We start from the raw sequence: 24878 nt of genomic DNA on the forward strand, positions 1-24878 counted from the left end.
GAGCGGCTAAACAGGCGGCGTAGAACATCTTCCACGGACCTAGGTAACTGGCGCTTAACGCGAGGAAGAAGTCTCGACGAGTTGTGAAAACAATGTGCTCCTCGACGGGAGATGTACCCAGCGTGCCGGGACATGTCACCTAGATAAACCTACGCAATACACATACACATACACACGACTGTGCGGGATATGTCTGGACTCGTACCCAGTGGTCAGTAATGCGGAGCACAACTCGGTCAGCCTGCCTGCCAGCTAGTCCGACAGCATAATTCCCCTGTTACCTGTTTACCTGTTAACTATCTAGATGTTTACCTACTTGTGCCCATACCCCTTCCTTATCCTCCAAAAGCCCACTACACAGCATTGCTCTAGGCGCGGCTTTACGGACTTTGAGTCCCGCACCCCTTGTCCACCCCCTACAAGGTGCAAGGAATAAGTTCTCGGTTTTGTTACCGAGTCCTTGTTACCCCCAAACCAACCCTGCACTACGCTACGCTACGCTACCCTACCCTACCCTGCGAGTCGGAGAGAGAGAGAGTGTGTGTGTGTGTATATGAGGGAATCAAGAAAAGCGACATTCTCCAAATTCCCCAACCTCGACCCATTGAAAGTCTTGACTTGTGTTCGCGAGCATGGGCGGCGGCCCGGACGCAAAAGAAGCGAGTCGAGTCGTTCGGTTATCCCAAGTCGGTTACGGTGGTGGGAGGAATTAATAATTAATACGAGCTATGTACGAGGTAGGTACGACGTACCGAGTACATGGATACAGATAAGGATTTGCCGAAGTAAAGAGTGAGTGTGAGCACATGTATGCTAAAGCGGTGAGTGATTGATTCTACCGGGGGATACTTGAAGAAGTTAGGAGGAGGACACAAGGACACGAGGAGCGCTGGTGGGTGGTGACCGGGGGGGGCGTTGGTTTCGTCCTCGAGATTGATTCAGGTGGTCTATCTCACACACACACACACACACACACACACACACAATGTTGAAGGTGTCGAGCATGAGAGTTGCTGTATTTGAACTTGTAGGGAGGTAGGTAGGTAGGTAGCTACGACTGACGATGACTAGATTCTAGATTCGGAATGCCTCGTCCTTTTCTTATTACCTCGTCTTTGCCTTCTGGCGCGATCCCCGCTGGACTGCCCATTCCCAGAAGTCATCTACATATTGATATGTATCGAGCGAATAACACTGATTCCACTCCCGAATGTATGCGATATGGACAAAATGAATTTGTCCTTCAGACCTCAGCCACAAGGACAAGCAAGAAGCAACATAGGAGTCTGTTTCCCTACTGTGTTTACTCTTCGTTACCCGCCCCCATAGATTTACAGACAGACAGACCTTCAAGGGAAAGATGACAGTTCATATGTCCCTGATCTGCTCTCCATCTGCCCAGTGTTTCAAATCTTGCATGCCCGCGAACATGTCCAGTGCAGTTCTGAGAAGCGCAGCTTACCTCGAGAAACAGGGAGTGTCGCCCGGAAACGCCAAAAGGGATTGACCGGCCTGCCCAATCGATCATGTCGATCGCCAACATCTCAGCCTCAACATTGCAGTACAGGCTCTGTTTGGACACACACTCTTGACCTCAGCATACCATTTTTGACGCCGCAAACCCCATACTTACCGACGAGACGGTTTTGATGTCGACAGACAAGCCCAAGCGGGCTATCCCAATCTTGCCCCAAAACTCCTCTAAGAGGTCCTTATCATTGTACTTACAAAGGCAAAGGACAGCAAGGGTGCTTTGTTGGTGTCTATATCCTCCCAGGCAGGAATTGGCCCCCGTTTGGATCTGGCCCGATGCCTCTGGGTATGGGACTTGCTGCTACGAAGCAAGGATGGCGTTTTGTACCAACGGCAAATGTGGCCTGTCCAGTCCAGCAAAGTTGGTTGTGAAAAGAGGGCAAAGGAGGGAACAAACAAACAAAAAAATAGATGATTTCAACCAATATCGTCGGACTCTTCATGTGCATTTCATGGTAGGCGGGACGATCAAGCGATGCCGCATTCTTGGGAACTAGGGTTGTTTGTCATGTACAGCACCATCCTCTGTTCCATCGATCATGAGAACACTCCCACCTCACCCACCAATGGGCGCCCCAGTTGCCAAACATCGATACCACGAGAACCGATCGAAGTCTAATCCAGGCAGTCTCTACGGCGAGTACTCGTATTACCATTCATGTTGGGACGAGACTTTCGACTTTCGACTGTCTACGACTGCTCATGAGAGCACAGGCTGATGTCATATCCGATATCAGGCTACGATACGCAGCATTGGTCATCAGGTCATTGGAAATGAGATGGTCTACTCGGGTCTTCCGCCAGGGGGAGTGCCTAACTTACCTACTTACTTACCTATGTACACGAGCCGGTCGACCTGTCTGGTCAGGGCTAGTATGGTACGATCCGCTCGAAGCAAGTCGAGTCGACTGCACTGGATTGGAGACTCCGCGCTCCATCCAATGGAAGAGCGTACGGTCTCATGTACATGCACATATGTGCAGATCAATCATATCACCAGGGTTGTTGTGTTGTGAGCGGCGAGATGACATGACATGACATGACATGGCATTCGAGTACAGAAGCATTGAGAGGCAACTGCCTCCCTCATTGGGTGGGTTATCCTTCATCGTGGAGACAATGTCCATCACTGGCATGGCAGAACTTCTGCTCCAGGAGTCATGTCCACCACCACCCAAGGCTGCCACGACTTATTTCCGAACAGAAGAGTCCATCTCATCTCATCTCATCTCATACGATAAGGTAAGGCGTCCATGATCTTTTCAATATCGCGTATCGTCCTTGAGAAGATCTTCCTACATGTTAACCCGTTGACCTCTCGAGATGGTGATCCAAGTGGTATCACCCTACCTCTCCTCCAGCCCTCCACCCGAGGCAGAAGGAGGCCCAGTGTATCAACGATGGCAGGTAAACCCTGATTCGAGTTTCTTTCGCTCGACGATTTCTCCGAAGATCGAGGCCGATGCGGTGAAAATGGTCGTTCATCGAGTGGCTAAGTCGCCGAGTCCTACCGTGGAGTAGACAAAATAACCACGAGAAAATGGAGAGTGCAACTCCTCTCGACACGTGTGTGATTCAAAAACAGTGCATGCGATGGCCTCAATTGTCTAGCAACACGTGCCCAAGCGAAGGGGAGGGGGGAGCAAGAAGGGAAGAAGAAAGAAGAAGAGAACATTATTTACGCACGTGCATAGGCCACGAAAGAGAGATGTGGATGTTTTTACGCCCGTAATCTCTAGGTAGGTATTGGACTTTGCACGTCGCTCACTCACTCATTGGCCCTCGAGCTCTTGACGGCCGCATCAACGCAATCGGATCTCGGCGTCGCACTGCTGTCTTGACTTGATGGGGCAGGGCGCTAGGAGGGGACTGTTTCATGATACAGTGTGACGCACCTTCGATTGTATGGCGAAGTTGACACCTTGGAACATGGGATGGTTGCGATGGTGCGCGCGCACGGAATGGAGAAACCAGATATAGGAGGAGGGGGAGGGGGGGGGGGATCAAGCAACTCGTGAAACTAGAGGGGGAAAAATGGGAGCCAATATGGCGAAAATATCGGCATTGCATTAACAATACTGCGAACCACAGACACTCATTACTATAGACATGTTCCACTCCCACCAACGACAACTCCCCACACTAACCTTGAGCCGCGGCCGCGGCGACCTTGGGCTCGACCGAAGCAGCGGGGACGTTCTCGTCATGCAAGGCATCTTCGTCCGCGGGGTCCACCTCCTTGTGCAGCACCTTTGGCTCCGAGAGGCCGTAGACGGTGATGAAAGCCATGCCAATAACAGCACTAATGCACGAGAACACAAGCGCGACGATTCCCCGCGCGGTGAAGCCACCTGGCAAAGGCCCGACCTGTGCGTTCTGGCCATCAAGGTCAAGCAAGTCCTCATCATCGGCGGCGGCGTTGCCCTGGATGGGGATGCCCCCAGCGCGGCACACATCGTAGTGTTGCTGCGGGATGTGGTGGGTCTTTTGGATCTCGAGCGGCGCCTCGATCAGGACCATGGCCAGGCCCTGCGCCAAATGCCAGTCAATGTGGCAGTGGAACAACCACACACCCGGGTTGTCGGCCACGAAGCGGATGACGTAGTGTCCCTGCGGGGGCAGGACGAAGACGTCGCGGCGTGCGGGAAACGCTGGGAACTCCGAGTGGTTGCTGGGGTCGTAGGGCACTGGGTCGCCGTCGGCGTAGTCGTTAAAGTGCTCGCCATAGGGTGGTGCGCGTTCAATGACCTGGAAGTTGTGGCCGTGCAAATGGAACGGATGCGTGCCGCCGTCGTTATTGTTGAGCACCAGCTGCACCACGTCGTTGTGCTTGAGCACCATCGGGTGCGTGAATTCGCCGTAGATCTCCTGGCTGGTGGCCATCCCGCCTGATGACATGACCGTGTACAGCGTGGGCACCTTGGGCGGTGTGAACGTGATATCGTTCAGAAATGCGTACCCAAACCCGTTGCGCAGGTTGTCCATGATGACCGTCACGCTGATCTCAAAATCGGGCTCTGGTAGGAGCTCCATGTGGTCGTACGGGATCAGCGTGATGTCGTCAAATGGCACCAACTCTGATGAGGCGTCAACCTTCATGACGGCCTGCGGGTGCGCCGCGTCGGCGTTGTATTGCAGCCAGTTGGTGTTGTTCAGCTGGAGATCGGGCTCGATCACGTCGAGCAAGTCCGAGTCGGCGACGGTGACGATCGGGTAGTTCTTGTCGGTCGTGTTCTTTGTCGTCAGCAGAATGCTGTAACGCTGGGCCACCGCGATGTACAGCGTGTCGGCTTCGGTGGGCTCGGTGTAGACACCGTCAATCTCAATGATCTTGAAGGTGTGGTCTTCGATGTAGAAGAACTGCGACACAAATGCCCCAATGTTGATCAGCCTGAGTAGATACGTCGTATTGGGCTTGACGGGGATGCTGGAATTTTGGGTGTCGTTGAACAGGAACGACTTGGGGACGGGTTCGGCGCCGGTGGGGTTGTACAATGACAGGAATCGGATATCCTCGACAAAATCGTGATACCAATCACTGAGAGTGATTGTGAATTCCTCCTCGTAGTCTTCGTTGAAGAAGGCGTCCTTGTCATGCACAATCAAAGCCTGGCGGTAGCCGTCGGGGTAGCAGAAGTCGGTGTGGCAGTGATACCAGTACGTGCCATTCTGGTTCACGGTGAAGTTGTACGTGAAGCTGTACCCGGGCGGAATGGGACACTGAGTCACCATTGACGGGCCATCCATGTTGCTGGTATCCTTTTGGAACATGCCGTGGAAGTGGATGCTGGTGTTTTTGTCGCCCAGGCCATTGTACATGTTGACTACCAGCTGGTCGCCCTTATCGACCTCGATTACAGGAAGAGGCCATTGCCCGTTGATGCCAATCACCTTTCTCTCGGCCAACCCATCAGGATTGGCCATTACCCAACTGACATTGAAGTCATATGTGACAGTTTTGGCGGTGGTCCAGCTGGTGAGTAGCAAAACTACCAGCGAGGCGAACAGCGTCTGGACAAGCTTCGCCATGGCCCCCGTGGAGACTGGGAAAAATCTTGACCACGACTCGTTATAATGCTTGTGAAGCTTGGACAGGCTTGCCAAGGGCAATTGAATTGACGACGAGATCTGTATGTTGATATTCTTCTGCCCAACTTTTTCCTCCAGGGGAGACCAGATATTTTTGAAGGTGGGATGATAGGATGATGGGGGACTTGGAGGGTTATTTTTTCTCCTCTAACATGGCATGCCGGGTTCATCCTAGAGCTTCAGACGCAGATTGAGCCTTTTTGAGCAGCCCGATGCCGGCGACAGACCCTCCGCTCCATCGATGGAAGAAGAGCCACTCTTTTCTCTCCCCTGGTGTTCCTGGCTGCCCCTGCTCTTACTGACTGCCTGCTTAGGTCCTTGTGTTTTTGCTTTTTTGGGACACATTTCGCCTAGGTCCGTGGAAGAAGATTTTTTCCTCAACGCAGGGTTTCGGGCCAAAGGCCGTAGTGGTAGGACACGAGGAGGGGGGGTTGCCCAATCATATCAGATAGGGAGGAGTTGATTAGATCAATTAGATCAATTAGCGAGGTGAGCGGAGGTTGGGAAAGGCGGCCTAGACGTGGTTGGACGTGGCATCAAAGTTATCTGATGGTGCCATGGTGGTGATGGTGCCGATGGTTTTTGCTGATGGTTGCCATGGTTCGCTTTCAGGAATTTGCCCACCAATACTTTGCTATGCCGACGCATCCACCATTCCACCAATTCCACAATTCCTCTCACATGCCCTGCATCTTTTCTCACTTGATGGCTCCAGACGGTTTCTATGACCTGCCGATTATCTTATCTTTTCTCGTTATCAGATGATCAATCACCCGCTTCCCGACCAGGGACCCTCTTCCTCGTGCTCTTCCCACGAGCTCCCCTCCCCGAATTTCGGCCAACTCGACAGCTGCCCGTTGCTGTAAAATATCTGTGCCAATGCCCTCTCTTCCTGGAGATTGACATTGAACCGGACCATCTTTTCTTGGTGTGGCCTCTCAAGCTCTCCAAGCTTTTTTCTTCTCTCCAGAGGTTATACACTCTTACATTGTGCCCTCTCTCCCTCACTCTCTTGCTAGTCCTCTCTTTTGTCTCTGTCTCACACACACACGCACACACAAACACAAAATGACCAACGTCTTCGGTGTTCAGGTCTTCTTCATCGTCTTCCGAGAATGCCTCGAGGCTGTCATCATCATCTCGGTGCTGCTGTCCTTCTTGAAGCAGAGTCTCGGCCAACCGTCCCAGGACCAATCCATCTATAAGCGCCTCCGACGACAAGTATGGGTAGGGTCGTTATTAGGCATCCTCATAGCCCTGATCATTGGGGGTGCCTTTATCGGTGTCTTCTACGGCCTAGGCCATGACCTGTGGGCCGAGTCCGAGGATCTATGGGAAGGCATCTTCTATCTCATCGCCAGCATCATCATCACCATCATGGGCTTGGCCATCCTGCGCATCAACAAGACCAAGGAGAAGTGGAGGGTCAAGATTGCACAGGCCCTCGTGGCCAAGACCAAACACACCGACACGGCGTCGAGGTTGGGCGAATGGGGCCGACGATATGCCATGTTCATTCTGCCCTTCATCACCACCCTTCGTGAGGGCCTCGAAGGCGTGGTCTTTGTCGGCGGCGTCTCGCTCGGGTTACCTGCGACCGCCTTCCCCATCCCCGTTATCACCGGTATCCTGGCTGGCCTGCTCGTCGGCTGGCTCATCTACCGCGGCGGCAACTATATGGCCATCCAGTACTTCCTGATCGCCTCCACCTGCGTGCTCTACCTCATTGCTGCTGGCATGTTCTCCAAAGCCATCTGGAGTTTGCAATTCTACAAGTTCGCGCAGAAGGTCGGCGGTGATGTTGCCGAGTCGGGTGATGGTCCGGGATCATACAACATTGACCAGACGGTGTGGCATGTCAACTGCTGCAACCCGGAGCGAGACAATGGTTGGGATGTCTTCAATGCCATCCTCGGCTGGCAAAACACTGCGACCTACGGCTCCGTCATCTCCTACAACGTCTACTGGATCTTCATCATGGTGGCCATCACCTGTATGCTGTACGAGGAGCGCACGGGGGTCCTTCCTCTGGAGAAGCCCTTCCTCCGCTTCCTCGCCAAGGTTCCCGGCTTCAGAAGCCTAGCGACACGCCACTTGAACAAACTATCCGCGCCCAAGCAAGACGCCGGACAAGTCGTCGCTCAGGTACAGAGCCACACGTTCACGCAGGGCCTCCAGAGACCTTTGAGTGCGAAGTAGAGCTCGAACAGCGCAATTTGCGCACCAACAATTGGAGCGCAATTGTCCGCATACTCCCAGTGAAAAAAAGGTGTTGAAGATCGTGAGAACCCTGCTATCATTATCCAGTAATCTCAGTTCGAAGATGGCGGGCAGGTGTGTGTGTGTGTATGTGCATATTGGAGTAGCTCTAGTCAGTCGCAGATTTTAGTTTGACATGACCGAAGCCAGACAGACAAAACATGCGAAAATCCTGCAAATCTCTTGAAAACCCTCAATGGTGTAGCTGGCTCGCCGGGTAGTAGGCACGACATCACAGGGTCCATAAAGTTTCTTTTACTCTTTTCTTTCAGGTGGAAACTAAAAGTCCCCTCACGTTCGGGTGTCGAGAAAGTCGGTCAACTAGATCTGGAAGGTAACAAACGAGCCAGGTCATTCTTCTCGAGGGTGCCCATGTAGGAAAACTTTGATCCTGGTTCAATTCATACCCGATCAATCCGAGGGGTAAGTCAAAGCTGTACGAGGTACAGCTAACTAGCTTCGAACTCCTCGGCATGTGATGTCCCACAAATCCCAGCTCGTCTCTGAGTCGCTGGGCCGACCCATAAGCTACCGAGCTTGGGAAAGAGATGGGCGAACAGGGTGGAGGCTGGACAGCTGTAGGGATTTCCCGAGGGGTGGCGGCCATCATCTCCTGCTTCCAACCATGCTCGCTTCCAAGACCCTCCCATGAAACCACATGCTCTGGCGGGTGGCGCCTTGGCCATCTCATCCTCTGCACCCCCCTCGAACAGTCCAGACGGCCAGGATCTTATCTGATCATCACCCCTTTTCCCGTTCAGCCTGCAAGACAGGGTTTGACTTTTGGTGCCCAAGACTGCATTGGACCATTGATTGGATTCAACGGCCGTATTGATCGTCTGATGCTTGAGCCCTGTGTACCCTGGCGGACGCCCACCCTTTCGCCCGTTTGCATCGAGGTGAGTTGTAGCGACAAGACAACAGTGTGGAAGCTGCAGCCGAGTCTTGAAGCGCCATGGTGTGAATCGCAGCATATGAGAAGCCCAGTACATATCATACGAAGTGAAATAATTTCCCAAGGGAATGCTTGCAGGCTGGGTGGCGTTCTTCCTCACTGCCTAGCAACTGCTAGCCAGACCAGCACAGGACCAAGAGGCGAAGCCTACTGAAGATTGTGGGTCGAAGACTTGTTTACCTACCAGTACCGGCTTAAGCTTCTGGTATACGCCTTGTCTGCTAGCCGAGTGACAACACAAGGTGGGGTGGCTTTTGCGAATTGTCTCGTGTTGCTGATGGTGCACACCGGCGGGAGAGATCCAAGGAGAGACACATGCTTGTCACTTTCGATCGTGACAACACCGCCCCGCAGTCTAACCCTGGTTCAGTTGGGAACCGCCTAGATCAATTTCCCCTGGCACGTTCCGCGGGCAAGTGGCGGACGTAGTAACGCTCCTCACAGCAATCACCTCGTTCTCTCCACAGACCGAGATCGGACCAAGATACAAGTATGTTTTTGTGTCTTGTCTCATGACCCTTTCCTATACTCGTTACTAACGATAGCCTGCGCTAGCTGTACCATCGCGAATACCATGCCGAGCAATGGCCGCCTAGAGGCCTCCACGCTTCCCACGAGCATGCGAGGAAGAAGTCGGCTTGTAGGAGAGTTATGGTTGTTTTCTTTGCCTTCTTCGTAGGTTCGAGCGCACAGTTACAAAGTGTTCAAAGTTTGGATCGACGCTGTCAACTTTTCAATAGTCAGCACATCTCCAGTAGGGACAGGTCGTTGAACTTACTGACCATAGCATTCCGGGGCTCCCTTCATTTCGGGTAGGGAACGACAGTTAAATATTGTTCAAAAGAGCCTTGACAAGACATGAATATGAAAGGTACCTCATACTTGTTCTGGTGAGACCTTTGCACGTGCCTTTGGGCCTGTCACGTGGATGCCTCTTGGTCTTGCACTTTCCCAGGCTCTTAAAATTAAATTGCGAAAGATTGTGTCTGCGCATGCCACTTTGAGATCCCAGGCTTCTTGAGAATCTTGGCCTTGGCACAATTTAAGCACCAGCGAAGGCCTCTCTGCTTGTATGAGCTCCCCGTCGATTCGCTCGACAACTTTCAAAGTAGAGAAACCATTGAACCGGTACGCGGAATTTTCGAGATTGAAATGGACTGAGCGTTACCCGGTTCCCTGGTCAAGATCTGTACCCTGACCGTTAACCTCCACGATGACCTTCGCTTCGCTTCCGGCATACCCTCCTCTCCGCGACCGTGTTTTGAGATGCCATCAATGGAATAAGAGGCACTGGAAAATTCATGGGAAAGGCTCAAGTGATGGAATCTCAATAGAGATGGGAATACCGAGGCACACTAAGAGGAGGGTGTTGAATGTAAAATTGGGCGGGAAAACGCAGGCTCTAGATACTGGCTTGCTCGAAGGGGCACATGTCTATCGAAGGAAGTATCTTGACGACATGAAAGGTAAAGAGTGGAATAACCTGTCGTCCAGCCCCCATATCGAAGGCTAGACTTCCTCAATCTCGTTCTTGGTGATGTTGTCGTCTGCAGTGATCGGTCTCATCTCAAACATGGTTCGTCTCATATATCTCATTTGCTTTTCCATCCAACTCTCAAGCTTCTCCACGTCGACAACGTTTTTCTTGCAATCCCCTGGTCTCCCTTGATCGGTTTCCTCAATTGCTTCCTGATATGCTGCATCAAGCTTCTCGGCTTCGAATCGGAATCTGTTGGCGAGCAGATGCAAGCGGTAGCTGGTCCACTGGTAGTACATCTCCGACAGCTGAGACTTATTTCGAACATTCATCAGCGAGGAGTCGTCCAACAGCACAGGATCCCGTGGCCGGAAAGAGGCCACAATGGTGATTCTCTCGGGCATGTTCTCGACCGGAATCGCCATGTGAGACACGTGTCTGCCCTGGAGAACCACCGCGCCGCCCTGTTCCCAGCCTCGTCAGTGGTTAACGCCTCAAGTATTGGGGCGCTCTGGCGATGAACTCACCATCTGCGGAGATCGGACTTTGACTGTCGTACCATCACCTCTTTGGATCTCGGTCTCGCCTCCTTTCATATTCCTCGTGTCGGACAACATAACGACGCAGACGAAAGGATATGAATCGCGATGCCAGGGGACAACTGACTCTTTGGCAGCCGCTGGAGGCTCTTCGGGCCCTTCCTGAATTGCTGACATTGTTTCCGCTGCAGGAGCACCAGGTGGGATAATCGGGATGTCTCTGACTCCTGCCAGACCCTCTGGCCCCAACTGGACGTTCGTGTGGCAGATCTCGAAGTCCATGACAGGGACCAGGTCAACTCCTGCTAGATCGCTGACTATCTTGAGAACCTCTGGAGAAGTCCAGAACTGATGAATGAAAGGAGCATATCTGGGGGCCATGCCACGGAGTTGAACCGATTTGTCCCGCGTATGATACATGCAGCTATTAAGGACATCATCAGACAGCAACTCTCGGCGGTGCTCAAGCAGAGCCTCTTCGGACAGCAAAGGGAATGGGTCGGTGGATGCGACTTGCGAAATCGGCGAAGGCGGTAGACAAAGATCTTCCAAAGTATGGATCTTTTTCGGCGGCGCATACGTAAGATGCTTCACAGGATCAAATGTCCGTCCGGATGATCTTGTGGGGTTTGACTTCAAAGCCAGTGCTGGTCCATCTATTGCAGGGTACTCGAGAATTCCCGGAGCCATGCTGTCTTTTGGTCGTATATCTGCTTGCGCGAAGGTATGTATCACTTGATCGAGTGGAGGAGTGAAGAGAGAGAGCTGGGAGAACAGACAGATCTTGTTCCAAGAATCGCTCTGTGATATTTGTACCTCCTGGAGTGCAGTACGGCCAAAATTCACGATGTGACCGCAATGGGATCACTGCGTGTCCGTTGGAAAGCGGCGCCACTTTGGGAAGAGGCACTATGCCATATTCGGGGGATACTAACCGCCCAGAGCCACCACGGCCTGCAAAGGCATTGGAATCCCTTACTTGGTATGTCAAAGTCTTGATTGAGGTATCTCTGATCAGCCTAGACACCCAGTTGTCAGCTTTGTCCAGGCTACAGTTCAGTCATGGCTCTTAGCACGTCGTCTGGTCAACCTCACTCGATGCTCAAAGAGGTTCACCTGTCCCCGTCAAACCCCATATTGCGCCCTACGACACCACAACATGACCTCTACCCTCTATCCGAGAACCTTAATCGTACGACCTGTATCTTGAGACTCTCTTCGTCGTTCGATGTTGAGCGACTCGACGCATTTGCCTGCGGTCATGTCCATCATCTCAAGGACGGCTTTGTCCGAGTGCGGAATTGTCAATCAATTGCAGATAAGAACACGCAACATCTTGACCTGTACCGCTATAGTCTACCTGGGAGTGTGACCAAGCTTACTCCATACGTCAGACCTACCCTCTCGAGGTGGCAGGCAAAAGCCGTCACCAATATGGCTCGACCACAACGCGCAAGAGGTGGATGTTTGACGTGTAAACAGAGGTAGGTTCTGTGGGTATGGGATGAACCCGCGGCTCGTACAAATACAACAACTAATTATCTACGGAATCAACCAGGAAAAAGAAATGCGATCTGGGGATCCCTTCATGCGAGAACTGCGTCCGTCTGCAGATCGCATGCGGAGGGTACAAGCCACGACTCCTCTGGGAAGATGACCCTGTACGACAAGGTATTAGGCGCAGAGGTCCTTCCTCGTCCCGCAGAGCTCATCTACACAGTAATATTGGGCACCATGACAAAGAGGCTCCGACGGCAAATACCGACGAACAGAACCAAGAGGCAAGCGTGTTGGTCCTAGACCTCGTGAATTGCACGTCACTCGCACTGCCTCAACGCAAGCAATATCGACTTACTCCTAGTTGGCAACGTCCTGCTACAATACCGCATCATCCCCCGACCACAATCGTAAACTCCTTCCTCGAGCATGTCCTCTGGGACCATTACATTAATTGCTTTGCAAGAACATATCCCACGCACTCAGAGACAGACAACCCGTTCCTGTCATGTCTCGCTCCTGCTGCGATCGAGTATGAGCCCGTTCGTTGGATTCTGATGGCAATTGCAGGACTGCATGCCAAGTCAAGGAATCTTCCGTCTTTGGACCACGAGATCTCTCATCTGCGACTTCGGGCGTTGAAGGCCTGCCTTCAGATTTCGAGCAGGACCCGGAGACTTGATACCCTAAAATCAAACCCAAAGGGTGACAGCACTTTCTTCCAGATTACAAAAGTGGAGGCCGACGATCTATGCCTTGTCACTACCGCAGCGTTGCTGGCCGTTTTTGGAAAGCTTTCTGGAGAAGTCTATGGCAACATACAACCCTATCTAGAGTTTGCACAAGAGTTTTTGTGCCGTGGAGGCACTGCACGAAATCAACAAGTGCCGTCTTCATCACCGCTTCACCTATTTCTGCACGACCTTGTTTCTTACAACCAACTCCTGGCGCTGGTGGCTGACGCAAGGTTGACCCCGCCGTCTTGTAACAGTCTTGAGGAGACCACATTCATGAACTTGTCCCACCGGTCAAATCCAAACTTCGCGGATCTACTCTATCGTATCAGCGAGAATGTCCAGCATGTCTCAACGCTTGACATCGATTGCTGGGATGGGAAATTGGACTTCCTCCCAAGCTTCAGCATGAAAAGGAAAGCTACAGAACATGAAGAGCCCTCATGCTCTACAATTGGCGTTGATGATGGTGCAAAGAAAGACGAAGAATTCGTCATAGGAGAAATCTACCGCCTCGCGAGCCGAATCTACTTCTTCAAGCAACTCAGGGACCGTGATGGCCTCCCCGAAACTACGACTACCCTTGCATATCCACCGTTCATGGCCCATAAACAGATCAAAAGGCACGTGAAGCGGGCCATGGGACTCTTTCGCTTGCTATCTGATGATTCGCAATTCAACACAGCCATATTACTGCCTCTTGGAATGATTGCTCCTCAACTTACTTCCCGACACGACCAGGCATTCGTCACTGAAAAACTGAAAATGCTTCAAAAGACACAGTGCTTTGATGTCTTTCGAGTGTTCAGCCAAGATCTTCAACGTGAATGGACACTTACCCAGCACTCTTATCGGTCAGCCTTCCTCACGACGAACGGACTTGAAAAGCCGGTGAGGTTACTTGGTTGATATTAGGGTCGAATTCGCGAAGTCTGAACCATGATGGAATTCTACTGTATTATAAGGTCTGAGGCTGCTGCTGCGAAAAATTCCAGAGATCAGCACACGACGACAAAACGCATGGTTTGTGTAAGACAGGAGATATGCTATATCTCTGAGAGAGGTCTTCCCAGCTATGCTGTGTGTCCGAAGCAGCAGATATTTGTGTGTAAAGGGAAACGAATAGTTGAAGAGCAATCGAATGGTCCAAGAGCAAAGCAATTAGATGGACAAAGAAGATCCGGGCGGTCCAAGGGTATCAGGGATGACCCAGATGACTGACGGGGATCCTATTAGCAGAGCCCATCCTACGCTGGTGTTGGGGATTGGTTATTAGCGCAAATCATCAGCGAAGAAACCCCGAACGGATCCTCACCCAGCTCACAAGCTGAGCAGGCAGGGCAGGCTAAGGCTTCGCCTCACTGACTCACTCCAACCGTCCCTTCAGCCACAGTGGTTAGCTATCGAGGATGAGCTGTTTGGCGCACGACGTGCCACGATCAGATCTCCAACATTGGGCGTCCTTACAACATTAAGACCCAACACACTTACGTCTACTAAGCGAGCCAATCACAACTCTCGGCGTCATGACTTGTCGATGCCAGCTGGCGATCCCTCACTGGTCGTTGGATGTCATATGAACTTCACACCGACCGCTCACGTACCTGATATTGCAGCATGTGAGTGTTTCTTTCGATGAGAGATTCATCGGCAAGATCACCGTCTAACATTATGTCTGCTGGAAGACCAGTGCAGACTGCGAAACATCAACACTCAATATGGCAGGATGTACCAGAAGATGCTTTCCGTCGAAGGATTGTCGCACTTTCTGCAGCAACTAAGGGTGTCCCGGGCGATGCGAGGTACTCGGTGTCACGGTCAGCCAGTACTCAAGACATACCTCCTGCGACAGGATCTCGGACATTATCCTTCAAGACAGAGCAACGCCTTGCAGATGACATTGCATTTATCTTGGCAACCCAACAGGGTGGTGACAGTATCACAGCTGTTTGTGTGGAGGAGATTGCAGAGCCTGCGGGTCTCATCATACGTGTTGCTGCAACTGAAGGGGTGCCAGGAGAAATCCAACGTTCTCTGGGTGAAATATGTGAATGCTTGATGTCTTGCGCAAGAAGTCGTCAGTACTGACACTCTCACTGGATCTTACATTTCTAACCATCCCACAGAGATGAGGCTCGAGAAGTGTACATCAACCTTATCTGACTTGATACTGGGTCTGTCACAGGAACGCATTTTGTCTCGCATGAGATTATTTCTCGGGGAACGTCCTTCGTCATCTCGTCCACGCAGAAGGGGGTCAATAAGTTCCTCGACATCTGGTTCCGAAAAGGCGTTGAATCGAATGCAAGCTGCCGCTTCTACACCCGCTGCCACCGACCTGGTCAGAAGACTGTTTGTGCTAAGGAGGATGGTCGAAAGCGTGCTGCACCCAGGAGCATCACAGCCGGAGTGGGGGCTGCAGGAGATCGTGAAGGAGAGCTTCAGCATCACCACCTCCGATGGACAAGTACCTTTCCGTCACAATCTCGAAAACGTCGGTTTGAATGCTCAAGAATGGTTCAACAACAAGTACATCACGCAGGTCGACAAGCTGGGCGCATATCACCGAATACCACAGACCTTGGCCAGAGAAGCCCGCAGGAGGAAGACGAGGGATCTGTTCTCAAATATCAAGTCGCTTTACATCGACCCATATGAACCTCGAACAAGCCCTATATCCCTCTCTGGAAAGAAGACCCTTTGTTACGTCCATGCAGAAATACAGATGGTTGTACATTATCTTCTCTCACCACCCCTGATACTGCCACGAGTCATAGGTACCAGCAAAGAAACATGCTTCCTCTGTCATCTCTTCACCAAAAGACTCGGTGCTTTTGTTGTGACCGCTACACATGGGCGTCTGTACGATCAGTGGACCGTGCCAGATCTTGCAGAGTACACGCCGGGACAAGTTGAAGCGCTGAGGGCGGTTATAAGGAGAATGAATCGGGATTGCTCGCTTTTGGGAAGGAAGAGACATTCACGGCGCGGTCAGCACCCCCTGACAAGCCGACAGAATTTATACGAGATGCCGACCTTTTCGCCCCTATCGACCTTACTGAGCGCACGGTTCGACACAGAGTCAAGCCTACTGCCAACTGCAGATGCAAATAACGCGGGCACCAGGGTCTCTTCCACGCGTCATTCAAGAGCTTCCGGTACATCAAGAAACCCAATCACTGCCAATGAAGAGTCCGCACCACGGTCTGACGGCGGGACAACCACAACAACAGACTCTTGGTGGAACTCGAGTCTGAAGACAGAGACACGAACGCACAGTGGAAGCGGTACGCCAGGACAACCACCTTCTCAGGGCCCGGTCGTGAGCGATACCCACTCTGAAAGCACAGTGACCAGCTCCACACTCACGTCAAACAGCCGCGGCCCCATTCATATCAGCTCGGACAGGCCTCATCTCATCAACCTTCCGGGCCTGGATGTCGTGGTTGAAATCCAGCCCCCGCGTAATGGGATAGTAAGCTTGAGAACAGGCAGCGAGATTGATAAGAGTGCAGCAAGTCATGGTGTCAAACTCGAAGATCTCCGAGCTGGAGACGAGTTGGACTTTCAGCGATCCGAGCACGAAACTTCGGTGATGCTTCGCTTGCAGGAAAATGGCGGTGATTTGTGCTGTATCGTTCTGGAGTGGACATGAATGGTGATTCGACACTATATTCGGTACATGAATGGATTTGGGGCTGGCAGGGACCGAGCATCTATCGCATCGAAATGACTTGCTATCCTTGCAGGAATAGCCAACCTCGAGCCTGTTTCTCCTTCCCAATTTGTCAAAGGCTGACCCTTGCCCGCTCTGCAGCCAGAGTTCAGTCTCTTAGCAAGTCTATTTTGAAATATTGTACATGGAGCAGACGATATCACAAATTGGAACAACTTGCAATACCTCTAAATTCGACCACGCGTCGTGTAGGCGTACAGAATGATGCGAGGGACCATTTGGGCGATTCCCGAGGGACGCCTACACATCGTTCCCGCCAGATTTCTTCTTGCTCTCCTTTTTGGGCAGCCTTTGGAACCCCATACCGAAGCTCGTTAGAAACGCAGCAGATGAGGCCCCGACAGCGATATACTAGGTCATGATTAGTTCAGGTGGCGCCATCCCAGAAGCAAGCTGTTGTAGGGCCTCAAACTCACGAATGTGGACACGAGGGCGTGGTTATACGCGCGGAGGACGCCTTCGAGCTGACTATGGGGCACGCTCGATCGCACGGCGGCAGCACCCACGTCGATGACGCTCTCGGGATTGATACCCGGGACATAAGTCCTCAGCGACGATCGCAGCGAGTTTGTGAAAATCGTCTCGGCAACGGCGAGAAAAATGGCTCCTCCGAGGTACTGCCAAAAGAAGATCTGCGAGGTTGCTATTGAGACTTCCTTTGGCGGCAAAAGGTTCTGGATTGCGGTGAGTGGCTAAGGTATGACAGTCAGTCGAGACACGCTGAACATTGAAGAAGGTCCTCACCATTTGTACCACGGAGCCTCTTCCCATTCCTGCAAGTATCTGGTACCCGATCCAGGGTCCAGCGCCAGTGGAAGGGGTGAATGTGGTCATCAGCCCGGACCCAATGGAGGTCAGAACACAACCGAGAAGTGCCCATGGTGTGTAGTAGCCAACGATCTGGACTGTACGACAGTGAGCGAACACTTTCTCAAGATACAAGATGCGGCAGCCCACCTAGCTTCCCAGCTGTTATGCCCCCTATGGCCTGCGCAATGGCAGTCGGAAGTACCATTACCCCACTCATTAACGGGCTTTCGTCCTTGACAACCTGAAACCACACCGGAAGATAGTAGCTCAGCGACAACAGGGCGCCGATTTGAAGGAACGAAGTCAAACACCCAAAGATCACAAGCCGGTTCTTGACAATTGCCGGAGGTATCATGGCCTTTTCGCCCTTGAAAGTCTCCCAGGCAACAAAGACGGCGGTTGTGCCAGCCGCGCCACAGAAGAGGCCGATGATGACGGAGGAGTCCCATCGGTACTGGTTGCCACCCCATATCATTGCGAGGAGTAACATGACACAGGCTGGGGCGAAGATAACAAATCCCATGAGATCGAGCTCTTTCGTGACGATGGCTTTGAAGTTGGCCCTCACGGGCTGCTTCTTGATCTGTTCGGGAATTGGCAACAAGATGAGGGCGCATATCACTAGGCCGCTAGGTGGTAAATTGATATAGAAGCCTATGAACATCAGCGGACCTGAGATGAGCAATCAAGAAGAAACCACTTACACCATCTCCACGAGACATTTTGTGTCAGAGCACCGCCAACCAGAGGCCCAATGACGGTCCCAACCCTACACAGATGTCGTCAATACTATCGCCACATGATGGTTTCCTCAGGATTATCAAGAATAATCCAGAATGAAGCACTTACGATGACAGGCTAATAGCAATACCTATGAGTACTGAAATCGATGTCAGTTATATGCACCCTTTGTGGAAGGATCCATGATGATGTTCTCACAAGGCCGATTGTCCTTGGAAGCCACCGCAGCTATTACGGCAAAGGCTCCATTGATAATGCCGGCACCACCACACCCTTGCACAGCTCTGCCGATGATGAGGGCCATGGATGAAGGAGCAGTGGCGCAAACCAGAGATCCGATCGAAAAGATGGCAGCGAATGTGAGATACGTGTACTGAACGACTCGTGAGCAGCGCGGAGCATTACAGCAGGATGCTTCTACTCACTTTGATAGGGAAATGGGTATAGATTCTGCCGACAAGAGGTTGCATCGCGCACCTGTGGTGAGATTAGACACTTGTCCGACCAGAACACAGACAGGAGGACTCACGTTGTCACCAGATAAGCACTTCCGTACCAGCCAATGTCTTTGAGAGAGTTGAAATGTGTTGTGATTTGTGGAATGGCCTACATCTCATGCATCAGCATGTACCTCATCTCACAGAATCAACGTGCCCCTAGCTTACCGTCGAAATAATCGAACCGTTGAGGGCCATGAGCAGGGTCGAAATAAACACTGCGGCGAAAAGAATGTGTCTTCGAAAACCCAAGGCATCTGTTGAGTCTGATTCTTTTTCTTGACTCCCCTCTGTAGGAGATGATTCTTTTGTACTCGTGCCGTCCATTTGCGTCGTCTGCTCGGTGGTGCTGGTGTCACCTTCGAGGCTAACAGCCTTGTCGCTCTCCGGTTTTACGTCCTTGGACGAGGCCTCAGAAATGGCCAAAGATGTCATTTTAGATCTTTCCTATTAGCTGAATGATTCTGGGAAGACAATACGAGTCAATTTTTCTCCTTTTATGCCTTCATTGCGTCTACTGGATGCTGCTCCGTGTCCGATCTATTTACTCGACCCACTGAGGAATTACTCTGATTGGCTAGATGCGCGTGGCAAGGTTGAAAATGACGTCCAGTCTGACAGTCCATTTCCCCGCATAAAACGAGCCTTGAGGCACAGAATCTGACGGTCAGACTAACTTAATTCTTCACCTCAGTCAGCCGATCGCTCGGCATCGGAATTTCCGTTCCTGCGGCCTGTACTTGATTCACATCCTTCTTGTCCCCAGAGTTTGCTTTGCTCCTTCGGACTAGACTGTCGGAGAACCATCTCTTTCTTTTGTCCCCGTTCGCCCTGATGCTTGTCATACCAGATATCCCGGTACGAATGCCACGGTGTGCGCGGTATGCCCCAATCACCGAATCAGGGAAACGACCTCAGTGGCGTCCGCGCTCCGAGAGCCTGTGTGCCATGTGCCGCCGCCAAAGTACGATGTGAGACTGAGAATGGACAAATATTCTGCAAGCGGTATGGTAGAGTCGACACTCGCGCAGAAAACCGGTAGCGGCTAATAATGCGTGGGGTTAGGTGCCTGAGGCTGAAGAAGGCATGTCGCGCACAGCCACCGGGCGCACACAGGCGCAAGCCTCGACAGGAATCGTAGGTGATGATCTTCAGCTTGATATCATGCGACTCTTTCGGTTGACGGATATCCTGATGTCCTTCGGATTAGAGATGTCACCCGTCTAGAACAAAAGCTCGACGGGGTGACGGCGATCCTGACTGCCTCTCAGCTTGGAGCCTTGAAAGCCACCGACAGCCCGCTGCAACTGCCCACCGTGCCATTGCTCTCCTTGACCACATGCTTCGACCAGTTTATCAAGAGCATGGATGAGGCGCGACTGATGTTGGACGTGTTCCGGAACGAATTCATGCCTTATTTCCCGTTCGTCGTCATCCAACCGCATACGAGTCTGGAGGAGCTTCGGGAACGAAAGCCCTTCCTCCTGATGGTGGTTATGTTGGTCACTTGCCGACACGATATAACACGACAGACGGCGTTGGGGAAGACGCTCAAAGAACTCATCGGCCAGAAGGTGATGACTCACGGTGAACAGAGCCTGGACTTGCTACAGGGCCTTCTCATTTACCTGGCTTGGTATACTCACACGTCGTACCCATCGAGGCAGCGAGGTTGAACTAACGTCACAAGGTATAATGTAAACATCCACCTCGGAGGCCAACTCACAGTCATCGTCCATCTGGTCATGTCGGTGATGATTGATCTCGGCCTGAACAAGCACTATGTCCCTCGAAAGTATGCGAAGCCTCAAAGGGACTATTTCCGCTTGGACCGACAAGAGGGAGCAAGGGAGACGCTGGAGGACCGTCGAACTTATCTTGGTTGCTTTTACTTGACCTCTCTGTATGTATCCCATTGAGGAGATCTGTGAAGCCGCTGATGCCAATACTCGAATTCCAGAATATCGATGACTGCCCGAGATTTCGAAGCCATCCGATACACCAAGTACACTGAAGAGTGCTATACGATAATATCCGAAGCAGCTGAGCTTCCAAGCGACATCTACCTTGTCCAGCTCACCAGGCTAAGCTATTTTGTCGACAAAATAAGCCGTACAATTATCCAAAGAGATTGGGATCCCTCTTCCAGTATTTCTGCTCCAATCGGAGCCTACGTGAAGTCACTGGAGGCTGAGCTGCGCAAGTACAAAGCTTCCATGACGCTTGATATTGCCCAAAGTGGTGAGCTTCAACTTCCTACAGAGACAACATGCCTGCCTTGCTAATGATAAGAAGTGCTACTTCTCATGCACTACCACGCGGTCGAGACATTTTTGTGCGAGATCGCTCTAGATGAAAATGTTCCTGCGTCGAGATACGGGTCATTCTCCACCACGCGTCTCGACCTGCTGTTCGCTTGTCTCACATCTGCAAAGAATTTCTTTGAGCTCTTCCACTCGTTGCCTTCCTCGATATATTTCGACCTCCCATACTGCATATTTACCATCGTCAGCCACCTCTTTGTGGACTTGTCCAAACTTGCTCTCTGTCAGCATGAGGGCTGGGACCAGAACTACGTTGCGTCATGTCTAAATTTTGGCGATGTGATGGACCGGCTCTCGAAGAAGACCAAAGAAGCAAGCGAGTTTCTCCAAACCAACCAGTCGGCGGCCGAGGCCACATCTTCACAAAATACTTTGCCGCGCTGTGTACCACCGATCTGGCTGACGGTGCCGGCCAAGATACAAGACATCAAGGCCGTGCACGAGGCGAGGCGAGCAGAACAATCCAGAAAGGCTCAGTCAGAGAGTCAGGATTGTGACGTCGGAGTCGAATTACCCGGACTGCCGTTCGAGTCTGCGCTGCTGCCAGATACTTTCAGCTTCTTTGAGTGTCTCGACGAACCGTTGTGGCAGAACTGGGCCTAGAGCTCTGTCGACACTCGTCACGCTGGATGCATTTGTCCTTTGTGGACCATGATCAGTTAGCGGTGCAACATCTGGATTAAAATCTCACGAACCACAGCGCTGAAGATCTTTGACTCTTCTTATACCCAACCACAACCCGTTTCATGGAAGTAGCACTGAATGCAGTCAGGTCAGCGAGGAACTTCCCATGCGTGATGCCCTCAGATGGCCATCGTGTGGATCAGGCTTGAAAGACCTGATGAGCCGCAGATACCTAGACATAGGATCGGGCATCGAAACCACACACTTGCGAGTACTAGACTTGTATCGGTGGGGTTTTCTGGAAAGGGGAATGGGATTTGTCGGCTTTGGCTACAGACGTGTACGAGGCACTGAAAGTGGCTAGCAGGGGTGAGTAGTGTGAACTTACAGCATCGCTTACCAGCTCTGGGCTGATCTTGATGTTTTCTCCTCGAAGGCTTGTTTTCTGCGCAAGCTGAGGTTGTGTCTAACTTATTTGAAAGACCACCGAAGCATCACTGGGGATATTTAGCTCGAGAGGCAGATGCCTCTTCATCCAGCCCTCAATTATTGCAGCATTCAGGACATGTTCCAGGGAGATTCCGCCCGCCGCTCAACTACCGGCCGGTGTGGCTTGCGATTTATCGGCTGAAGCAGCCCTGCGTCAAACAAAGACAAAAGCCACAAGCGAAACATGGGCCTATGAGCGAGGCAGAAAAATTCAAGGGTTCTCAGCTCCAGACCGCTGAAGAACACGGCCTCGCCAATGACAATCACCTCCAAACAAGGAAACCGCTCTGGCTATTCCTGTTTTGCCCAGGCGACATGTCGGCACACCTGGCGCTGAACACGTGGTGTGTCAACGGTTGCCCGGTTATCAAGGGCCGTGCCCTCGTGAAGATGAACTAGGTAGCTGCTCGATCGCCATGATGCGTCTGCGACTGTCGACGCCACGAAAGCAGGACGAAACTCATCACCCGTCGCAATGAAGGTCCTGTTTATCGAATGTGACGGCGAAGGGCGGGCCCAGAAGAGTGTCTCTGACGAAGGAGTGACCCGAACGCAACATGCCGCGCGCGAATATCACAGAAAGGCCAAATTGCGCAGGGCCAAAACCAAAGCCCAACACGCGCATGGCGCTCGCAAGGCGAACAAGTCCAACTCCACGACCTCGACAGATGAGTCAGCGGTCCTGGAACTGAAGGCCAAGCGGGAATCGCCTGTCAAGATCCTGCTGGGCGCAAGTCGATCCGATCCATTCCACACCATCGGCGAGACTGGGGCCGTGCCACTTTACGTTCACGAGATGCTCGACCATGCCATCACATGTCACTGGACGGAGATGTGTCTGTCGGACGGCGGAGGAGTCAGCGCCGCCAGAACCGAGATCATGCAGTCTGTCATCCACTGTCCAGTGACGTGGTACACGATCGTCTTTGCGGGCGCTACCCACAATGCGTACCAGTACGGGGATCGAGGAACGACCAAGCAGAACGAGCAGCTCAGGCTCACGTACAAGTCCAAGGCCATCAGGTCCCTCCTCGACTATATCCAAGAAAATGGCGACAACGTGTCTGAGGAGGCCCTTCTAGGCATCATTACGCTGGCCTCTCACGGCACGGGCGAAAACTTGAAGGGCCACGAGTCTTACAGGCGACAAACCCTGCCTTTCCTGTCCCATCTCCATGACGTTGACTACTACGCAAATATGGACACTGGCATGGAACATCTCAATGCCGTGTATGCCATTGTGGACCGATGGGGAGGGCTGCGCACGCTACGACGGAAGAGCTTGGCCATTGTCATCCAAGTGTACGTACCAATAACGATTCCCTGAGTGTTGCGAGGTGAGACTAATTGTAATTTAGGTGCGACATCCTCACCTCCTGGAGGGAATTGCAGCATCCTCACTTCAACCTCGTGATGCCGACAACGTGGCACATCAACAAGAGGAGCCATCACCCGGACGCGGCTGCACAGGCGCTCCTCGAAACTCTGACGACGGGCTTTTACGAATTGATCAACGATGGGTACTCCAGCCTCGACAGTCTCGTAGAGGTTGCCGACCGCACGAGCATCTTTTCGGCCGACTTTGATCAGCTATTGAGGTCCTACGGTCTCCCGGAAGAGCAACAGCCTTTGCACACCCCGAACATGGCCCTCGTCAGGTACATGCGGTGGTGCGTGCTCCACGACATGCTCTCGCTGCCCGAGCACGCCACCACCGGGGACAAAGTCGTGGCCGAGCATGTCGTCTACGAGCTCTGCCGACATATCTTGTTCGCGTACGCCGTGTTCGTCATCGTGCCCATGCCCCCGCGGACAATGCTGCAGGCCAAGATCGCCTCACGCCTCGGACGCCTCCTGATCAGTGCGGTGAAAGTGGGCATTCCCAGCCGCCATGCCGACCTCTTCCTCTGCGCGGTCGCATGGGGCTGGATGTGCACGGACCAGGCTGTCGGGTACCGCAAGCGCGACAAGCTCCTCGGCAGTTTCGCTACGCTGCTCGAGTTCGCCGTCGTCCCGCGCAAACCTGAGTCGTGGCCCGTCGTCGAGGAGGCGATGAGGTCGTTCTTGTGGTTTGACACGTATTGTGAGGAGCCGGGGCGGAAGTTCTGGGAGGCAGCATGTGAGGTGGTGGAGGAGGGGGGGCAGGACATTAAAGCCGAAGATGAAGAAGAGGGGGAAGCAGAAGAAGGGTTCGCTTGAGATATCTCCAGATTTGGTGGCGGTGGTGGTTCTTGGTCTAGCCTGTGAGATGGTTCCGAGTGGGCGAGGAAATGGGTGTTGATGCAATAACAACAAGTGAGCACCTCGTGTTTTGAACGCATCATAGTTTCTGAAGATGGCTTTGTGCATCTAGGTAGCTAGAGCGGCGTATCTCATAATGGCCCTCTAAATATACGAATCCTGGCTACTAGGGAGATATTGCCCTCGACAAAACCTTGTCGTGTAACAAGTCCACCGACCCCATCTAACTAGTCTATCATGACAACAAACTAGACAGAATCCTCATTCTTTCCGTTTACCGCCACCAGCTAGCTGGCCTTGCTAGTCTCTGCCATTTGTCTCTTCTACCCATCT

At 52.3% G+C, this 24878-nt stretch overlaps 8 protein-coding genes across 8 annotated transcripts; 5 read left to right on the forward strand and 3 right to left on the reverse strand.

The window, feature by feature from the left end:
• Window positions 1-3675: 3675 nt before the first annotated feature.
• AYO21_10359 (hypothetical protein) lies at window positions 3676-5562 on the reverse strand (the record flags this gene model as incomplete). The annotated part of the gene is made up of 1 exon (XM_022660280.1): window positions 3676-5562. One exon carries the CDS (start codon window positions 5560-5562, stop codon window positions 3676-3678), a length of 1887 nt encoding a protein of 628 aa, XP_022507430.1.
• Window positions 5563-6690: 1128 nt separating this feature from the next.
• On the forward strand, window positions 6691-7821 carry AYO21_10360 (hypothetical protein; the record flags this gene model as incomplete). Its single annotated transcript, XM_022660281.1, has 1 exon — window positions 6691-7821. The coding sequence occupies one exon, from the start codon at window positions 6691-6693 to the stop codon at window positions 7819-7821; it is 1131 nt and encodes a 376-aa protein (XP_022507431.1).
• Window positions 7822-10345: 2524 nt separating this feature from the next.
• AYO21_10361 (hypothetical protein) lies at window positions 10346-11542 on the reverse strand (the record flags this gene model as incomplete). The annotated part of the gene is made up of 2 exons (XM_022660282.1): window positions 10346-10777; window positions 10841-11542. 2 exons carry the CDS (start codon window positions 11540-11542, stop codon window positions 10346-10348), a joined length of 1134 nt encoding a protein of 377 aa, XP_022507432.1.
• Window positions 11543-11914: 372 nt separating this feature from the next.
• On the forward strand, window positions 11915-13992 carry AYO21_10362 (hypothetical protein; the record flags this gene model as incomplete). Its single annotated transcript, XM_022660283.1, has 2 exons — window positions 11915-12336; window positions 12411-13992. 2 exons carry the CDS (start codon window positions 11915-11917, stop codon window positions 13990-13992), a joined length of 2004 nt encoding a protein of 667 aa, XP_022507433.1.
• Window positions 13993-15385: 1393 nt separating this feature from the next.
• On the forward strand, window positions 15386-16738 carry AYO21_10363 (hypothetical protein; the record flags this gene model as incomplete). Its single annotated transcript, XM_022660284.1, has 1 exon — window positions 15386-16738. The coding sequence occupies one exon, from the start codon at window positions 15386-15388 to the stop codon at window positions 16736-16738; it is 1353 nt and encodes a 450-aa protein (XP_022507434.1).
• A 321-nt stretch (window positions 16739-17059) lies between these two features.
• AYO21_10364 (hypothetical protein) lies at window positions 17060-19302 on the reverse strand (the record flags this gene model as incomplete). The annotated part of the gene is made up of 10 exons (XM_022660285.1): window positions 17060-17170; window positions 17236-17511; window positions 17564-17724; window positions 17777-18283; window positions 18334-18398; window positions 18479-18509; window positions 18569-18743; window positions 18796-18847; window positions 18900-18976; window positions 19036-19302. The coding sequence occupies 10 exons, from the start codon at window positions 19300-19302 to the stop codon at window positions 17060-17062; spliced, it is 1722 nt and encodes a 573-aa protein (XP_022507435.1).
• Window positions 19303-19918: 616 nt separating this feature from the next.
• AYO21_10365 (hypothetical protein) lies at window positions 19919-21794 on the forward strand (the record flags this gene model as incomplete). The annotated part of the gene is made up of 5 exons (XM_022660286.1): window positions 19919-20004; window positions 20078-20503; window positions 20558-20770; window positions 20828-21108; window positions 21160-21794. 5 exons carry the CDS (start codon window positions 19919-19921, stop codon window positions 21792-21794), a joined length of 1641 nt encoding a protein of 546 aa, XP_022507436.1.
• A 985-nt stretch (window positions 21795-22779) lies between these two features.
• On the forward strand, window positions 22780-24503 carry AYO21_10366 (hypothetical protein; the record flags this gene model as incomplete). The annotated part of the gene is made up of 2 exons (XM_022660287.1): window positions 22780-23606; window positions 23663-24503. The coding sequence occupies 2 exons, from the start codon at window positions 22780-22782 to the stop codon at window positions 24501-24503; spliced, it is 1668 nt and encodes a 555-aa protein (XP_022507437.1).
• Window positions 24504-24878: the final 375 nt, after the last annotated feature.

This window comes from Fonsecaea monophora, assembly GCF_001642475.1.
Source record: "Fonsecaea monophora strain CBS 269.37 chromosome Unknown Scaff117, whole genome shotgun sequence".
Classification (NCBI taxonomy): Eukaryota; Fungi; Ascomycota; class Eurotiomycetes; order Chaetothyriales; family Herpotrichiellaceae; genus Fonsecaea; species Fonsecaea monophora.